Below are 16,870 nucleotides of genomic sequence, written 5' to 3' on the forward strand. Positions count from 1 at the left end.
GGGGAGGGAGTATGATGCACCGAGCTTACACCCGACAGAGCTTATGTTCCCTGAGGAGGCAGTGTAGCTGTGCCACTCAGTCTGCTGGAAGGAATGGAACCTGCACTTTCTCCATTCCCCATCCAACTGTGGGGGAGGGATATAGTAGTTCAGTGCACCCCTCATTTCCTCTCATGTCGTCACCTGAGATTTGTTAAACAGCGCAGGGGACTCCTTCTATTTCCCTGAAGTCATCTTTACATTTCAATGTGATTCAATAGCTTTGTAAATCGATGAATGATTTTCAAATACAAGAACAAAAAAGGGCTTAGTTGGTAAAACAAATGAAGACCCGAGCATCACTTACTGGTCTGCTTCTGGAAGTCGAAGAAACATATCTAGCAGAACCTCTGTTCTTTTGATATATTGAAGCCTTGCATTTTCCGGTGGTGAATTTAGTTCAAGCTCGCTCCCTGACATTTTAAGGGTCTGGATCATAAAGTGAGAAACAAGGCAAGTTTTGGTTAAATGACATTGCCACAAAATAATCAGATAACTTTTGCATGACAAGCAGCAAATGATACAAGCTAATGCTTTAACATCTCAAGAATGTAAAAGCCCCCAAGAGACCGAAAGGGCATGATCTAGCTAAAAATGTCTGGGGAATTTTTGGGTATGCAAGCCCTGTTAAGTTGCCCTGTTCAGCAAGAAAATCCACCTGCCATAGGATTCTGAGAGAACATAAATCCTCAGTTAACAGGTGAGTAAAAGATCATGATCTCCTCCTCTGCTCTACAACTCTTGATTTTTATTTTATAACAAGTGATCATACTTGATGAGGCATTCTGATCAGTGTTGATGCACCTGTGTTATTTTTAAATTAAGGAAAGGATGAGCAGTGGGGAGAGTTTCCTAAAGTTGAAGGCCATATATGGCCCAATTCTTCCTCCCTGGTTCCTGAGGCTAGACATAGATGTATTTATTTTTAAAGCGTCTACTTTACTTTAAGAATTGATGGGTAAAGCCCTGATCCTGCAGACAAACACACTAAACATTACTAGCAAGAGTGGTGCCATAGAAATCAGTGGGACTACTCACAGTAGTGAAGTTAAGCCTGTGTGTAAGTGACTACAGGAACAGCACCTAAGACTAAGGGCTGCTTTAAAATGCTTTTTTTTGACTGGCCTTGGGAACAGACTTGCACCCAGGAAGAATACAACATAACAGAGGCAAGGTGGGCGAGGTAATCTCTCCCCCCCATCCATCTATCTCTCCTTTCCACCTAAAACAACAAAAGAAACAGCCTATGGACTTTAGGAGCAGATCCTGGCTTGAGAGTTTGGCCAGTAATGTACTGAATACATGTGGTAAGGGACCTCATGTTGAATCAAGTCTAGTTTGTTAAATTTAGAAAGAGTTTTCATCTTTATTTTTCTTGTAACTATTTCTAACTTTAATGCCTCGTGACTTGTACTCACTTAAAATCTCTTTGTAGTTAAGTAAACTTGTTTTATTCTTTAATTAAAAGTAATCCAGTACTGTTAATTGAATGGACCTAAAATATCAGGACTGCCCAGGAGAAGGCTGAAGAGTGCAAAACGCACAGTTTTGGGGGAAAATCTGGGACTGGGAGTGTGCTGGGGTCACCCTGCAGGCAGTAACCAAAGATGCTGGAAGCCAGCGTGTGGCTGATATTTGCTGACAGGCTGCTGTCAGAGCTGCCGGGCCAGGATTGTAGCTATACATGGACACACAGGGTGTGACCTGCATGCTGTTTGTGAGAAGCCCAGTTTGGGAGCTACAGCAGCAAAACACTGTGAGGCACCCCACATTCTTGGGTAAGTGGTGACACAGCCTTTCAGTGGTCTGGACTGCACCCCATTGCGAGAGAGATAAGCTTTCAGGCTTACACAGAGCTCTTATTCAGGTCTAGGAAGAAGAGCTCAGTGTAAGCTCAAACGCTTATCTCACCGACAGAAGTTGGTCCAATAAAAGATATTACCTCACCCACCTTGTCTCTCTCATATCCTGGCACCAACACAGCTACAACAACACTGCATACAGTAAAACAACAAGGAGTCCGGTGGCATCTTAAAGACTAACAGATTTATTTGGGCATAAGCTTTTGTGGGTAAAAAAACCTCACCACTTCTGCCCAAAGAAATTTGTTAGTCTTTAAGGTGCCGCCAGACTCCTTGTTGTTTTTGTGGATACAGACTAACACGGCTTGTCATAACTATAAAGGGAAGGAGCAACAGAGGGTCCTGTGGCACCTTTGAGACTAACAGAAGTACTGGGAGCATAAGCTTTCGTGGGTCAGAACCTCACTTCTTCAGATGCAAGTAATGGAAATCTCCAGAGGCAGGTATATATCACACTGATATATACCTGCCTCTGGAGATTTCCATTACTTGCATCTGAAGAAGTGAGGTTCTGACCCACGAAAGCTTATGCTCCCAGTACTTCTGTTAGTCTCAAAGGTGCCACAGGACCCTCTGTTGCTTTTTACAGATTCAGACTAACACGGCTACCCCTCTGATACTATAAAGGGAAGGGTAACAGCTGTCCTGTGTACAGTACTATAAAATCCCTCCTGGCCAAAGACTCCAAAATCCTTTTCCCTGTAAAGGGTTAAGAAGCTCAGGTAACCTGGCTGGCATCTGACCTAAAGGACCAATAAGGGGACAAGATACTTTCAAATCTTGGGGGGGTGGGGGGAGGAGGGGAGAAAGGCTTTTGTTTGTGTTCTTTGTTTGTGAATGTGTTCGCTCTCGGGACTGAGAAGGACCAGACATCAATCCAGGTTCTCCACATCTTTCTAAACAAGTCTCTCCTATTTCAAACTTGTAAGTAAATAGCCAGGCAAGGCATCTTAGTTTTCCTTTGTTTTCTCAACTTGTAAATGTACCTTTTACTAGAGTGTTTATCTTTGTTTGCTGTACTTTGAACCTAAGACTAGAGGGGAGTCCTCTGAGCTCTTTAAGTTTGATTACCCTGTAAGGTTAATTTCCATACTGATTTTACAGAGATGATTTTTACCTTTTTCTTTAATTAAAAGCCTTCTTTTTAAGAACCTGATTGATTTCTCCTTGTTTTAGATCCAAGGGGGTTGGATCTGTATTCACCAGGAGTTGGTGGGAGGAAGAAGGGGAATGGTTAATTTCTCCTTGTTTTAGATCCAAGGGGGTTGGATCTGTATTCACCAGGAGTTGGTGGGAGGAAGGAGGGGAATGGTTAATTTCTCCTTGTTTTAAGATCCAAGGGGTTTGGATCTGTTTTCACCAGGGAATTGGTGAAAGGTTTCTCAAGGCTTCCCAGGGAGGGAATCCAATTGGGAAATGGTGGCAGCGGACCAGAGCTAAGCTGGTAGTTAAGCTTAGAAGTTTTCATGCAGGCCCCTACATTTGTACCCTAAAGTTCAAAGTGGGGATACAGCCTTGACACGGCTACCTCCTGATACTTGACTGAATACAAAGAGTTACAAACTGACTAGTCAATTATACACCTGATTTGGAACAGGAAGTGCACAATGGCTAGGTAGCAGTTCTGCAGAAAAGGACCTAGGGGTCACAGTGGACGAGAAGCTGGATATGAGTCAACAGTGTGCTCTTGTTGCCAAGAAGGCTAACGGTATTTTGGGCTGTATAAGTAGGGGCATTGCCAGCAGATCGAGGAACGTGATCGTTCCCCTTTATTCGACATTGGTGAGGCCTCATCTGGAATACTGTGTCCAGTTTTGGGCCCCACACTACAAGAAGGATGTGGAAAAATTGGAAATAGTCCAGCGGAGGGCAACAAAAATGATTAGGGGTCTGGAGCACATGACTTATGAGGAGAGGCTGAGGGAACTGGGATTGTTTAGTCTCCAGAAGAGAAGAATGAGGGGGGATTTGATAGCAGCCTTCAACTACCTGAAGGGGGGTTCCAAAGAAGATGGAGCTCGGCTGTTCTCGGTGGTGGCAGATGACAGAACAAGGAGCAATGGTCTCAAGTTGCAGTGGGGGAGGTCCAGGTTGGATATCAGGAAAAACTATTTCACTAGGAGGGTGGTGAAACACTGGAATGCATTACCTAGGGAAGTGGTGGAGTCTCCTTCCTTGGAGGTTTTTAAGGCCCGGCTTGACAAAGCCCTGGCTGGGATGATTTAGCTGGGAATTGGTCCTGCTTTGAGCAGGGGGTTGGACTAGATGACCTCTTGAGGTCCCTTCCAACTCTGATATTCTATGATTCTATGATTCTATGAATCAAGCAGCAGCAGAGACAAAAATAAATAAATAAAGCAGATACATTACAGAAGTGTGTTAACGGTAAACTACTAAAGAAAAATAAAGGGAAAGCAGCATTTTTCTTCTGCATAGTAAAGCTTCTGTGTATTAAGTCAACATTCAGTTGTAAACTTTTAAAAGAACCACCATAATATTTTGTTCAGAGTTACAAAAAAACCTCCATTCCCACTGTGCTCATAACTCTGAGGTTCTACTGTATAACAAGATAATGTCAGCCTTCAAACCTTACTCCCTAGTTATCTGACTTACAGGGTAACTGGAATTTTTTTCTCAGTTAGCAACCCCAAACTTGTACTGAAGAGTGTGATGACTTGGCCCACTCCTGTTTTCACCTAGTGAAGGATGGCTGAAGAGAATCCATAAAGCATTTTGCAGGTGTTAACTATCTCACTTCAATCTGAGTACAGCAAATGGTTGCCTAGTTTAATACTATTCACATAACAAGAGTTGCTTTTGCTTGTATCTAATTTTGCTGTATAACCTTCAAGACGTCAGCAATAACCTCCCAAGTGAGCGTACAATAGCTCTGCCTCTATCTTCCTTCCACCCTGTTTTAAGGTCTCTTTCTCTCCGTGTCTTCATGTAGCAGCCAACCACCCAGCGGCTCCTGCTGCCTTGCCAGGGTCCCACCCCTACCGATCTCTCCTGCAAGCGCAGAGACCCAGCGGGACCTTACAGACAGGTCGCCCCCGAGCTGGGCAGCTTCCCCCTTGGAGCTGGGCGGATCCGACTTTGGTCTGTCTCGGGGGGGCCCCCTCAGGCTCTGTGAAGCAGAGTCGTGCCCCGCTGCCCCTGTCTTACCTTATGCTGGGTGCTCTATCCCTACTACCCCTGCTCCTTCTTCAGGTATGGCAGTGCCGCCCGTACAGGCCCCACAACATGGCCCCTCCCTGTCACACGCATTTCTCCTATGGGGGCCGCCATCTTGTCCAATCATATGACCTAGACACACCCCGACTCCCCCTCGGAAGGCGTCGATGATTGGGCGGTCACCGAAGGCCCAGCATAGCTACTCCTGATTGGCCACGGAGTTGGAGAGGCGGGATCGGTGCTGGGCCGGGTTCTCGTTGCTAGGGGAGGAGAATGGCGGCGGCATCGGCGGCTCCTCCATGGAGACGGGGCTGAGCCGGGACCCTGCACCTGGAGACGCGGAGACTCCCCCTAGCCGTGCCCTCAATGGCGGCCCCTTAGCCCTCGGGGTAACCGGCTGACACGGGCGGAGGCAGCGGCCTCTCCCCTGCCCCAGGCCTCAGCATCCTACTAGGCGCTGCCTGCGGGCCCCTCCCGCCCAGCCTCCAGCGACTCCCGCCTGCCAGCTCCTGCCCCTCTCCCCACAGCTTCCTCATCCTCCAGCCCCTCCCCTGCACCGTCTCCCCACCTCCTTCAACCTGCCCTGCTCCCCCCCGCACCTCCCTGCACCGCAGCCCAGAACCCAGCGAGCCCGCCCTGCACGGACCGTCCCCGGGACAGACCAGACGAGCCCCCCGCCCCCGAAGAGGAAGGGGGAAAAGATTTATCTGTGTAGGGGGAAACAGAGAGAGAGGCCCGGTGACCATTAAAGAGCAGAACAGAACAGCCCCCAAACACAGTGTCCATCTCTCCTAGAAGATAAATGCAAAGCAGAGTTATGTAACATGCACCACGGCTCCTCATGCGTGCAGGGAAACATTTGGCAGCTGCATGACATTTTCATACCTTTCTTAACAATCTAGATGGGGGAAATCCAACTCTTTTCTGCAGAAAAAGGGGGAGAAAAGGGCTTATACTGAGGCCAAGCAGCTGTGTGGGGAAACTGGACTCATTTCATGGCTTGCTTTTTTATTCCACTGATACTGCAGCATTTCTGAAAATTAACCTTTTGTGAAGCTCTGCTCCAAGCCCTCTCTGCTCCTCCTTCACGAGGCGGCTGCTTTGCAAGGAAAGAAATGGCATGAAGTAAATGGCTCCAGAATAAAGCAATCTGCTCTGCCAAAGTGCCCAGTGAGCAGCACTGTCACTTTAATAATTCCATTTCAAGGGATTGCTTTCCTCCTTTTCAATCCTCTCTTTTAATACATGGGAGGATCAGAGGGACATTAAAGACCATAAGGCTGGGTGGAGAGAATAAAAATGAAAGTGACTGAGGAGTGACTTCTGTTGGGTAAGAGTGTGAGATTTGAAAACATTTGTGCAGTGAGGAAAAAAGGGACCTTTTTAGTCTGCTGTGTATGCACCCAGTGCAGTTATATATAACTAGCAAAATTCACCCAAGTTCCAGTGAAAGGAGTTTATACAGTTATTTTGGATTGCTTTTGTTTTTACCCAGAAATTTATTTTGGGATTTTTTGGGAATTTTTGTCCTGAAACTCAGATGGCTTTGAACTTGTTCAGGTGGAATATTAAGACAGCTGCCTAGAGATGGACTGTGCCTTAATTGTCTTACATAAAGTTGTTTAACTGACAAACTTTTGCTGCCAGAAGAGGAGTTATAATAGGGTTTTATATGCCAAGGAGCATTTTCTCTTGTATTTTTATAGATTCAAAAATATTTTACAGAAATTGAAAACCACTCTTTCAAAATTCTTCTTTTTTCTTCTTTTTTTTCTTATTCTGTGGGAGGCACTGGAAGTTTAACTGGAGAAAATAGTCAGTACTGCTAGAAAAAGAAGACTGAAGCTGTATTTCCTAACTGAACTGTTTAAGTGATTTGAACAAATACCTAGTTCCTGAGCTCACAAGGCAATCCCAGTGGGACATCATTGATACCAGTAAATAAGCACTTGCGTCCAGTACCAGAAGTAAGACCAAGAATGCCAGTCAAGAAGAAAGGTGGGCTATGAAGTTTCCTATCTCATTTTACATCTACATTTTCTAGAGTGTAGATCTCTAATACTTGCAATTTTAAATGTAAAAAAAAAAAAGCATTTCAGTGGGGGAGTGATTTGTTTTTCTTTTGCAGGGAGGGAAACAATTTATGCATTTACAATTGTAGATAAAAAAACCCTCACACATTTAGTAGAATGTTTTAAGATTTGTCATGTCTTATTTGATCTTGAAATTTGGTTTTGTAAATATCAGCCATGACAAAACTTAAAACCAGGGCCAAGAGAGAATTTGAAATTAATTTATGTATCTCAAATAATTCCAATAGAAAGAGAGCATAAATAGTGCAAAGTAAGCCATAAAATATTTGTTTTAATATTCTAAGGTGGTGATTGTAACATTAGTAATATTTGTTTTTGTTTTTTAAAAAAGTTTTTAGCCCCCAATACCTTTTCTTTAAACATACAGCAGGTAACTCCACCAGCAGTAGCAGTAAAAATAAATGTAAAAACTGGTTTCAGTGCACTTTGCCAGGAAAAGTTTCAACCTTTGTGTTATCCAACAACGTTTTGAATTATGAGAGCTACATAATTTTAACAAGCTTTGGGGTTTCCGCATGTTAAGATATAAAAGGTTCTGTTACTTTAATAAATGCAGCAATGTTGCATTTTAAAAAAAACAAACAGCCCCATGTTTTGCCTCTTACATATTTAGGTTCACCACATAAATACTTGTTTGCAGTGTTGATGCAGCTGTGTTGGTCGCAGGAAAGAGTGTCTTATCTCTCTCATATAAATATTTAACAGTTTGTGACCACAATGGATTTAGACACAGCTTTGGTAAAATGCAGTTCCCAGTGATCATGCTAGCAGTTGTTGGTATATACTTATGATTACTCTGAAAACTTTTATGCTGTAAATGCTTCTCTGTATCTTGCAAACACAGGACAGTAATTTAACACGTTAGTTTGGATTACAAAATGTGCAGATAAAACAAAGAATGGCAAATAACTGTTCTCATGCAGTTCATCTATCTAGAACTTAAGGCTCTTGACATGGCACAGCCCATGTATGGAATAAAGAACTAAAGTGAGAGATATTAGTAAAATATGGACACAGCTAACTTCAATATAACTCAAAATTAATTTATTTCACAAAAATATCTTCTTCTACCTCTGTTCCATGGTTCATAATTTCTGATGTAAATAACTGTAAAACCAAACAGATTATTATGAAGGTTTTTATAAAAATTCCACTTAAAGTTTTACTTTGATCATATTGTAGAGATTGCAGAGTAGAAACAAAATATCAAAATGGTATAATGATTTAATAAATAATATTAGTCACTGATTTAGTTAATTATTTTTAATTAACTGTAGTAAACATGGGAATATATATGGAGGAAAATAACCCACTCATAATGTCTCTTTAAGTCATCCTGTTGTGCTGTGAACATGTCATCTTACTCCACTTTGAGGCTTACATATTATATTTGTTTACAACAGGTGAGTTAAGACAGTGCCATTTTAAAGATAAAACTTTAACTCTGAGTTGTACATTTTTCAGGATGGATGTCTTTTGGAATTGGATGTTGAACTGTAGCTCAATCACAAGATATCCATTTGATGCTGGAATTACTGAGTGAAATTCCATTGTCTGTCTTACTCAGGTCATCAAAGCAGGTGATCATAATGATCCCTTCTGGCCTTAAAAATCTCCGAATCTATACATTTCCTGCCTTTGTTTCAAGACAGCCTAACTCACATTTTTAATGTAGTTCTTACACTTTATTTTTTACCAGTCAACTGTAAGAATATATATTTTGAAAATTTTAAAATATGCAGTTGGTAGACCAAAATAGCTCCTTTGGCACAATTTAGCCTCTCATATCCATTAGTGTATTAGAGCTGTCAGTGTGAAGATATTTGTATTTAAATATTAAAAGCTGTTATTAAAATGTGATTACGTATTTACAGAAGGGGATTGAAAAATATTAGTGAATCAGCTACTTTATTTATTATGTTTTTGAGTTACTTAAATTTATAGTTTGTCATAGGCTTACTCTTACAAAATGTAATTAAAGCGATGCTATCAACTTGAACATCTCACTTCCATGTGAAATTTTTATATTTATTATTGTTACAAGTAATAATGGGGGGAAATGAGGGGTTTTCCCCTCAAGTTTTGCAGTTTGTTTTGCTTTATGCCTTTCGCTGTTTTATTGATAGTCAGTTTCATTTCTGGTCTTATTCAGTAAGGAGCCCATATCTACTGTCTCCCCCAGCAGATAACAGCAGAAAACTCATTGGTGTACTTTCCCCAGGCTCTGCAATCATGTGTGTTCTGGCAGCAGCAGCAGTACTGAAAATGAATGAGTTAGAAGGGAGATATGTGCACAAAGAGGACAGGGAGAGGGGTAATCCTAACATGCATTGAGTCTTGAGTCTAACCAAAATATCCTTCAAAAATCAGCAGATGAGCATTTAAAAAAAAAAACAATTCAAAAAATCCTGACATTCCGTTATCAGGAGGCTGTATCAGATCATTGAATTATTTGAAACTAGTTACTTTCCAGTTGTGTCCCCCTTTAAAGAGCAAGGAATATGTTTGAAGTTTTATTTTGGAGGGAACGCTCCTTTTTCACCATTAGACTTCAAACATCACACAAATCTTGATGGACTTCTGTGCCTTGTCTTACCTGTTTAAAGCAGGTAAGCATTACAGGACTGCCTTTTCAAAACTAGTCTTATTGGCCAATTCAGCTAATGTGAAAAGTTTAGGCTATTTGTAGTCAGTAAAAATACTTAATTAAAATATCTGAGTAACAAGCAGGTGTTTTCTGGGTGTGAAATAAGGCAAACCTGCCAATGGTTCTAATCCAGTTTATGTCAGTATATGATTGTCTGATAGCTTGAGTGAAATGAGTTGGTGGTCTCAGTCCACTCCATAAGGAGATAAATGTCCACATGGTTAAGAGTTCAGAGTAGCAGCCGTGTTAGTCTGTATCCGCAAAAAGAACAGGAGTACTTGTGGCACCTTAGAGACTAACAAATTTATTTGAGCATAAGCTTTCATGGGCTACAGCCCAACAAAGAGACCAGTGATTGAAATGAGCCTGAAGTACCCTTTCAATGCTTCAGGTGCTTCCTTCAGCCAAAGGATGAGGCATATATTTGCACTGCAGTAACTGTTCTGATAACTTCAGTTTCTGGGGCTTTCAATTTCTCACCTTTCACTGGCTCTAAATATACTTTAAAAAAATTAAAATCAAACCAAATACTCCTTACTACCAGTCACATTTATTTGTTGGACATCACACTTTGGACACTATGATTGCACAAGCTTATTAAGTAAATAAACACACTCCTTTCTTTTATTGCGTACTACACTTTAGCAAACGTAAACTAGAAATAAAGAGATAGGTATGAAGCAAAGATGCTATATACCAATGTATACTACCCATTGCTATCCCAAACAATGAGATAGTGCTGGTGTTGTGGTATACCTTAAAGGTGACCTAATGACAAAATAATATACTTCCTCCTTAGACTATGGAAACATTTAGCACAGAAACTAAAGTCAGCTTTTCAAATTCCTTTTGGAGTCCACCAGGGTCACACCAGCTGGCTCCAGCAACCGATGTGGGCCTATATTTATTTTTGTATTTACCTGATCTTTCGATATATTTACAAAATAGAATAAAAGCATGAAACATAACTCAGTTGCTTCTTTCTGTGACATCACAGCTATTGAAATAGCCTGTTTTATCATGTAGCCAGTTCATAGGGACTCTTGTAAATAAATTTGGTTTTCCATGTACATTTTTTCAAAGTTTCTCTGATGAGATATAAAACACTTTCTAAGACGTGCCATATTAAACAAATTAACAAAAAAGGATTTAATATGAGCCCACATGAGCCACCAGTGTACTAAAGCAGAGCCTGCTGGTAATGATGACCTCATTAAAGGATGAATTTGGTGGTGTAACACATAGCATTGCTGCCCTGTGACATGACATCAGTGGAGAAGAGAGCTAAAAAGAAATGTTGAACTTTAAAATTTTCATACCTAATTGCCTAAAGTTAGGCTTCTAAATACATATTTTAGATATCTAAATAGAAGTAGTCTGGTTTTCAGAAGGGCTGAAAATTTCAGCTGCCATTTAATTCATTGGGAATTGCAGGGATCTGCATCTTTAAAAATCTGGCTAGTTCTATTTAGATATCTAAAATATATATTTAGAATCCTAACATTAGGCACCCAGGTTTGAAAATTGTGGTGTTTTTAGTGGTGTAAATTCTCCTCTTAACCTTGTGAATGGGAAATCAAGTACATACTGAAGTAATGGATTTTGGTAGTTCCTTTTCACCTTTAACAAAATGCTGATACCACATATGTACTGTCTAAAGTTTTTGCTATCCTTTTAGTTGCTGAAACATTCTAGAATGTATTTTTGTCAAATGACGTGCAGGCATGAAGCCCCATTTTTCACACCAAGTTCTATTAAACTGACTGTCACTTTCTACTGTGAAATTGACTAGGAGCAGTGCAGAGCTGATGGTTAGGATCAGAGGTTGTGACTACAATAAGAGCAATTTAAGTTTTGTGGGAGTTAAACATGTGGCAGCAAATTTTTATATTAACCTTTTCAGACTCTTCAATTTAAATCTTTGGCTACTTGCATGACCAATCTCTTTCTAATCCTGTAGTTTTTCAATGGCAGAAACTACTACTATCAATACATTCTGTGTATAGAAGGACTGCAGGAGTAGAAGTAGTATATAACAAATATTTGTTACATAAATTCATACTGGGAAGCAGCCTAATCCAAGTAGGCACTGGACTGGGAGTTAGGAAACTTAAGGACTTTTCCCAGCTTGGCCATTGTTTTGCTTTGTGAAATGTCACTTAAACTTTCTGTGCTTTAGTTCAGTAGCTCTCAACCTTTCCAGACTACTGTACCCCTTTCAGGAGTCTGATTTGTCTTATGTGCCCCAAGTTTCACCTCACTTAAAAACTACTTGCCTACAAAATCAGACTTAAAAACACAAGAGTGTCACAGGACGCTATTACTGAAAAATTGCTTACTTTCTTGCTTTTACCATATAATTATAAAATATATCAATTGGAATATAAATATTGTACTTACATTTCAGTGTATAGTACATAGAACAGTATAAACAAGTCATCTGTATGAAATTTTAGTTTGTACTGACTTCGCTAAATTGGTAAATTAAACAGTAATAAATCAGCAGAACCAGATGGCATTCACCCAAGAGTTCTGAAGGAACTCAAATGTGAAATAGCAGAACTACTACTATCATTTAAACTTGCTTCTGTACCAAATGATTGGAGGATAGCTAATGTGACACCAATTTTAAAAAAAGGCTCCTGAGGTGATCCCGGCAATTACAGGCCTAACTTCAGTATCGGGCAAACTGGTTGAAACTATAGTAAAGAACAGAATTATCAGACACATAGATGAATATGTTTTGTTGGGGAAGAATCAACATGGTTTTTGTAAAGGGAAATCCTGCCTCACCAATCTGCTAGAATTCTTTGAGGGGGTCAACCAACATGTGGACAAGGGTGATCCAGTGGATATAGAGAACTTAGATTTTCAGAAAGCCTTTGACAAGGTCCCTCACTAAAGGCTCTTAAGCAAAGCAAGCTGTCATGGGATAAGAGGGAAGGTCCTCATGGAATATGGCAACCTTTTTTGAAAGGAGGTAGTGCTATGTGGAATTCTCTGTATTATAATGTTTGTCAGCCCCTGCTGAAGAAGAAACTTTCTGCAATGAACAATAACAGGGAAAAATTACCATTAACTCTACAAAAAACTGCTTCAAAAGTAGCACCTGCAAAATATTTCAGTGAGTTTTAACTATAAGGGGAAGCTAGAAGCATCTGCATTATTCCCTTAAGATCATTCAGGAGAAAGAAACAGGCTTGATGCTAAATTACTTAAAGGACCCATTTTTAAAGCTTATTAACCCATTAGCTAACTAATGTACTTGTAAATTCTCCAAAAAAATAATTCAGTACTCCAAGACAAAGTGGATGAATCCCCGCTTTAAGTGCAAAACTCAACTCAACCTTAACTATGGGACCACGAGCCACACTTCTATAGGAACAACTATTATTTGAGTTTAGAATCTCCATTTCAATTGTGTGCATAGTTATAATCAGCCTTAGACTGAAGATAAGTAGGATATTCCTTTCTAAATCTGTGTGGCCACATTCTCCCCTTTCTTCACAAAGAAGCAAGGTAAAACCTTTCAAGGAAAGATTTTCATTTTCTGGTCTCACAGAGCTCTGTTACATTCACCCAGGATAGGGCTTGTGGTAACACAGAATGGCCGACGTGTCAACAAAAACATGCATAGGTTGGAAGACACTGGAAAGTCACTGATTTCTATCTGCCAGTTTTCCTCTTTGTAGGGGTCATGACTTCCCCCTCTGCACTGATAGCATGTCTCTCTCCTAGGCCATGCTGCATTTAGCTCACTTCACCTGTCTGTATTCATGCGACCCTTGTCCCTATTGACAGGTTATAGAGTGTGCTACTAAAGTTAATGATGTTCAGAGCAACTTTGCTTACATGGCATTTCGCTGTGTTAATTGCATCAGTTTTAAATGTGAATGTGCTGTTCTACAACTGCTCCCCTGAGCTGTCTCTCTCCCTCTTTTTGCAGCATACTATTTGGAGTACCTATAGTAGTTGCACAGAGATTGCAACAGCTATATGATGCTGTGTGAAAGGAGCATAATGCACAGCTTGCTTTCCTCATCACTTGAACCTCCTGATAAGCTTATGTGAAACTAGCAGAGTTTTGCTTGGCATCTGGGTGCTTGATTTTTGCCTTAATATACATGAACATATGGTGCTGTTTGGTCCTGTAAAATTTGCTGCTGTACCTGTAAAGCTATTTTTTAAAGAGGATATGGGGTGATATATATCTGCATATCTGAGGACAGTAACAAGCTTCAGATGATGGTTATGTCACAAGTAAATATTTCCTAAATTCAAATTTTGTGGAGAGCTAACTTTTAATGTGTGCTGGTTGCACATTGTGTCTCTTGATTGAAATAAAAGCAGTTGCTAGGCTATGAGACCGTTTTTCTTACTGAGAATGGAGTGCAGTCAATCCTTCATTGAATCACATTTACTTAAATCCAGGAATATCTTTAATATTTTTAATAGTACCAATTATTTACAAAGCAACATTTACAAAAGAAAGCAATACTCAGAATTCTATAAACATACCTGTATTGTGGCAATGTTTATTTTGTTTCATATAAATTTAGACATAAAAGGTACAGTGGAAAGCTATAGAAATGCTCTTCATCTCTCACTTTGCATTTCTTGGTGATACAAGCCATAGATATAGGTCTCCAAAGAGTTGACAAACAGGCCTATCTGTGTAACAGATACTGCTGTTCATTTGTTCCTTTTTTCCTAGCAGGCCAGATTAGAGGTTGACCAATCTACCTGTTTTACCTGTTCTCAGTGAATATTGTTTTAAAACATCATCATCTCTCATATCTTGAGGTGATGTAAGTGCTCATCACATTCTGTAATAAATAATAAATAGCACTTTCATTATTCACCCACTGTTTGAAGAGTTATAAACATATATATTAATCCTTATGATGCCTCTTCTGGGTAGTTGAGTAACATCCCATTGTACAGAAGAAGAGACCGAGACACAGGGATGTTTTTGTGGCTAGCATAAAGTTGCACATTTGCTATTTCACAGTTCATTTGTGCAGTCCACTAGACCACACAGACTCCTATTTCTGGGTATGTTTCTCCCAGTTATCAGCTGTCCTCAGGTGTTTTGATGCTTGATTATAGTTTGTAACTTGTACCATCCAATGTGGGAAACAGTAAATATTAAAGACATTTCCCCCCCCGTATCCCTTCTGAATACTAGCAGTTTTATCTAGCAAATTAACTGACTTCTGCCTGCAAGTTTGAAAGTTCAGGTTTTAAAAAATAAACTAATTCAGTGGGTTTAAAGCACGTAACTTTTTAATGAAGAACACTGTACTGTGTGATGCATATATTATTCTGTCTTGCACCTCCTTATTAGCCTATTTTCTGTTTGTGAAGACTAGTGTATATGAAATGAGCAATCAATAGTACTGGCTTGATTCAGGGAATAGTGTAATTAGGTGTTACGCAAGTTTCTCACACAAGTTTCTCTGCATCAAAGCAGGTGGCCTTGAAACATTTGATATGTGGACCAATGTTTGCTGAGACCTCAGACTCATTTTCACTTGTCATCTGAAGTCTCCAAGTTCCAGAGTAGTTTTTATTTCATTTTCCTTTAAAATTGTCCAAAATTACTTAAAGTCTTACCCATTCCCTTTCTGTCCATCTGTTCTCTTTGCTTCCCAGTCTTCTTGTTTCTTCCAAAATCTCATTTAAAATCTAGGAATTATTATATAGCAGTGTTTCCCAAACTGGGGTTCATGAACCACAGGGGGCTTGCACAATGTTACAGGGGGTTCTCGGGAAAAAATTCCCTAATGGCGGACAGAGCTGTCCCTAGGGACCCTGGGCAGCATGGGGCCAGCAGCCCGGAGCCCCTGGACTTCCAAGAGCTAAGCAGATCAAAGCAAGCCTATCTATCACACTGAGGAGATTTAACCTTCAAGACTTCTCCTAAGAAATGGAAAGGGAGGTGGATATTTTTTGCTGTTTTTAAAAGTAAATAGGCAGCTAGTATTGTTTTTTAAATTATTATGAAGAACAAGTTTAAGCTTTGTTGTAACTTGCGTTGTTTGCCTGGACTGCTCAAGACCTGAATGCTTGTGTAGGAGGAACTCTTTGAGTTGGCTTCTTAAATACCTTCACACTGTTTCACATCTGATACTCCTTGATGAAGCATAGGAGCCTTGTCTTATAACAGGCTTATTCAAAGTGAAACAAGCTACGAAAGTGAGACCTTGGAAGAGTGTTGCTGTTTTCATAATGTAATCAAAATACTGTAATGATAAATAATTAATAAAGAGTGTGTAATAAGCATGTCATAAAAACAAATTTTATATTTCCAAGATCACTGCTTTTATAATTTATACTCCGGTAAAGGAGAAAATCCCTGGAAACATTCATTTTTAGGAGGGGGTTCGTGAGACTTGACATTTTAGTGAAAGGGGTTCACAGGTTGTTAAAGTTTGGGAACCACTGTTATATAGGAATTATTGTATAGCAACTTCGCTGTCCTATGTTTTCTGATTCTGGTCCTCTTGGAAGGAATTTCACCTGGTATGTATCAACATGCATTCTAACTTGTTTAATAAAAAAATCCCTCAGATGTCTGAAATTAACCAAGCCCCCTCATGCCAAATGAGAGATTAAGGTAAATTAAAAACTACACCTCTAAGTAAATTACTGCCAGCAGCCATACAACCCTGAAGTTATGATGTTGTCACATTACACCAATCGTAGGTTGGGGTTGGTCATTATTTGAAAGGGACATTTTCAGGGAACACTTAGGAGTAGCCATACTTAGAGGTGGGGATGGAGTAGGATTCTAAGTCAGCGCTGCTGAACCAATATCCCAGTATAATGTTAGGGTGCATTGTGTTTTTGGAAGTGTCACTTCACAGATGAGTTATAAAATCAAGTCCTGTCCACGAGTAGTCATTAAAGTTCCTGTGCACTTTTCACAAGTAGCTTGGGGTAAAATCCTGGCCCTGTTGAAATTAATGGGAGTTTTGCCATTAACTTCAGTGGGACCAGGTTTCACCCTTGGTATCCAGCTAAATTGTAACCCAGGAAATCGTGTTCTGACT

The 16,870-nt window shown here is 40.2% G+C and overlaps 2 protein-coding genes across 10 annotated transcripts in view; one reads left to right on the forward strand and one right to left on the reverse strand.

Moving 5' to 3' along the window:
* LOC101940431 (transmembrane protein 126A) overlaps nt 1–5,221 on the reverse strand; it is an 18,931-nt gene extending 13,710 nt beyond the window's left edge. The window contains exons 1-2 of one of the 3 annotated variants that reach the window (XM_005287551.4): nt 5,067–5,221; nt 347–468 (exon numbers count right to left, since the gene is read on the reverse strand). In XM_005287551.4, coding sequence (XP_005287608.1) covers nt 347–459 — 113 coding nt within the window. In that variant the 5' untranslated portion in view covers nt 460–468; nt 5,067–5,221. Of the gene's footprint in view, nt 1–346; nt 478–5,066 lie in introns of those variants that run through there. The other 2 variants (XM_005287549.4, XM_024107515.2) reach the window with 2 other exon arrangements.
* Nucleotides 5,222–6,931: 1,710 nt separating this feature from the next.
* Nucleotides 6,932–16,870, forward strand: part of DLG2 (discs large MAGUK scaffold protein 2) — a 1,449,438-nt gene continuing 1,439,499 nt past the window's right edge. For all 7 annotated transcript variants that reach the window (XM_005287552.5, XM_005287553.5, XM_005287554.5 and 4 more), the window contains exon 1: nt 6,932–7,073. In XM_005287552.5, the coding sequence (XP_005287609.1) occupies nt 7,055–7,073 (19 nt within the window). In that variant the 5' untranslated portion in view covers nt 6,932–7,054. The remainder of the gene's footprint in view (nt 7,074–16,870) is intronic.

Source organism: Chrysemys picta, chromosome 1 (assembly GCF_011386835.1).
Source record: "Chrysemys picta bellii isolate R12L10 chromosome 1, ASM1138683v2, whole genome shotgun sequence".
Taxonomy (NCBI): domain Eukaryota; kingdom Metazoa; phylum Chordata; order Testudines; family Emydidae; genus Chrysemys; species Chrysemys picta.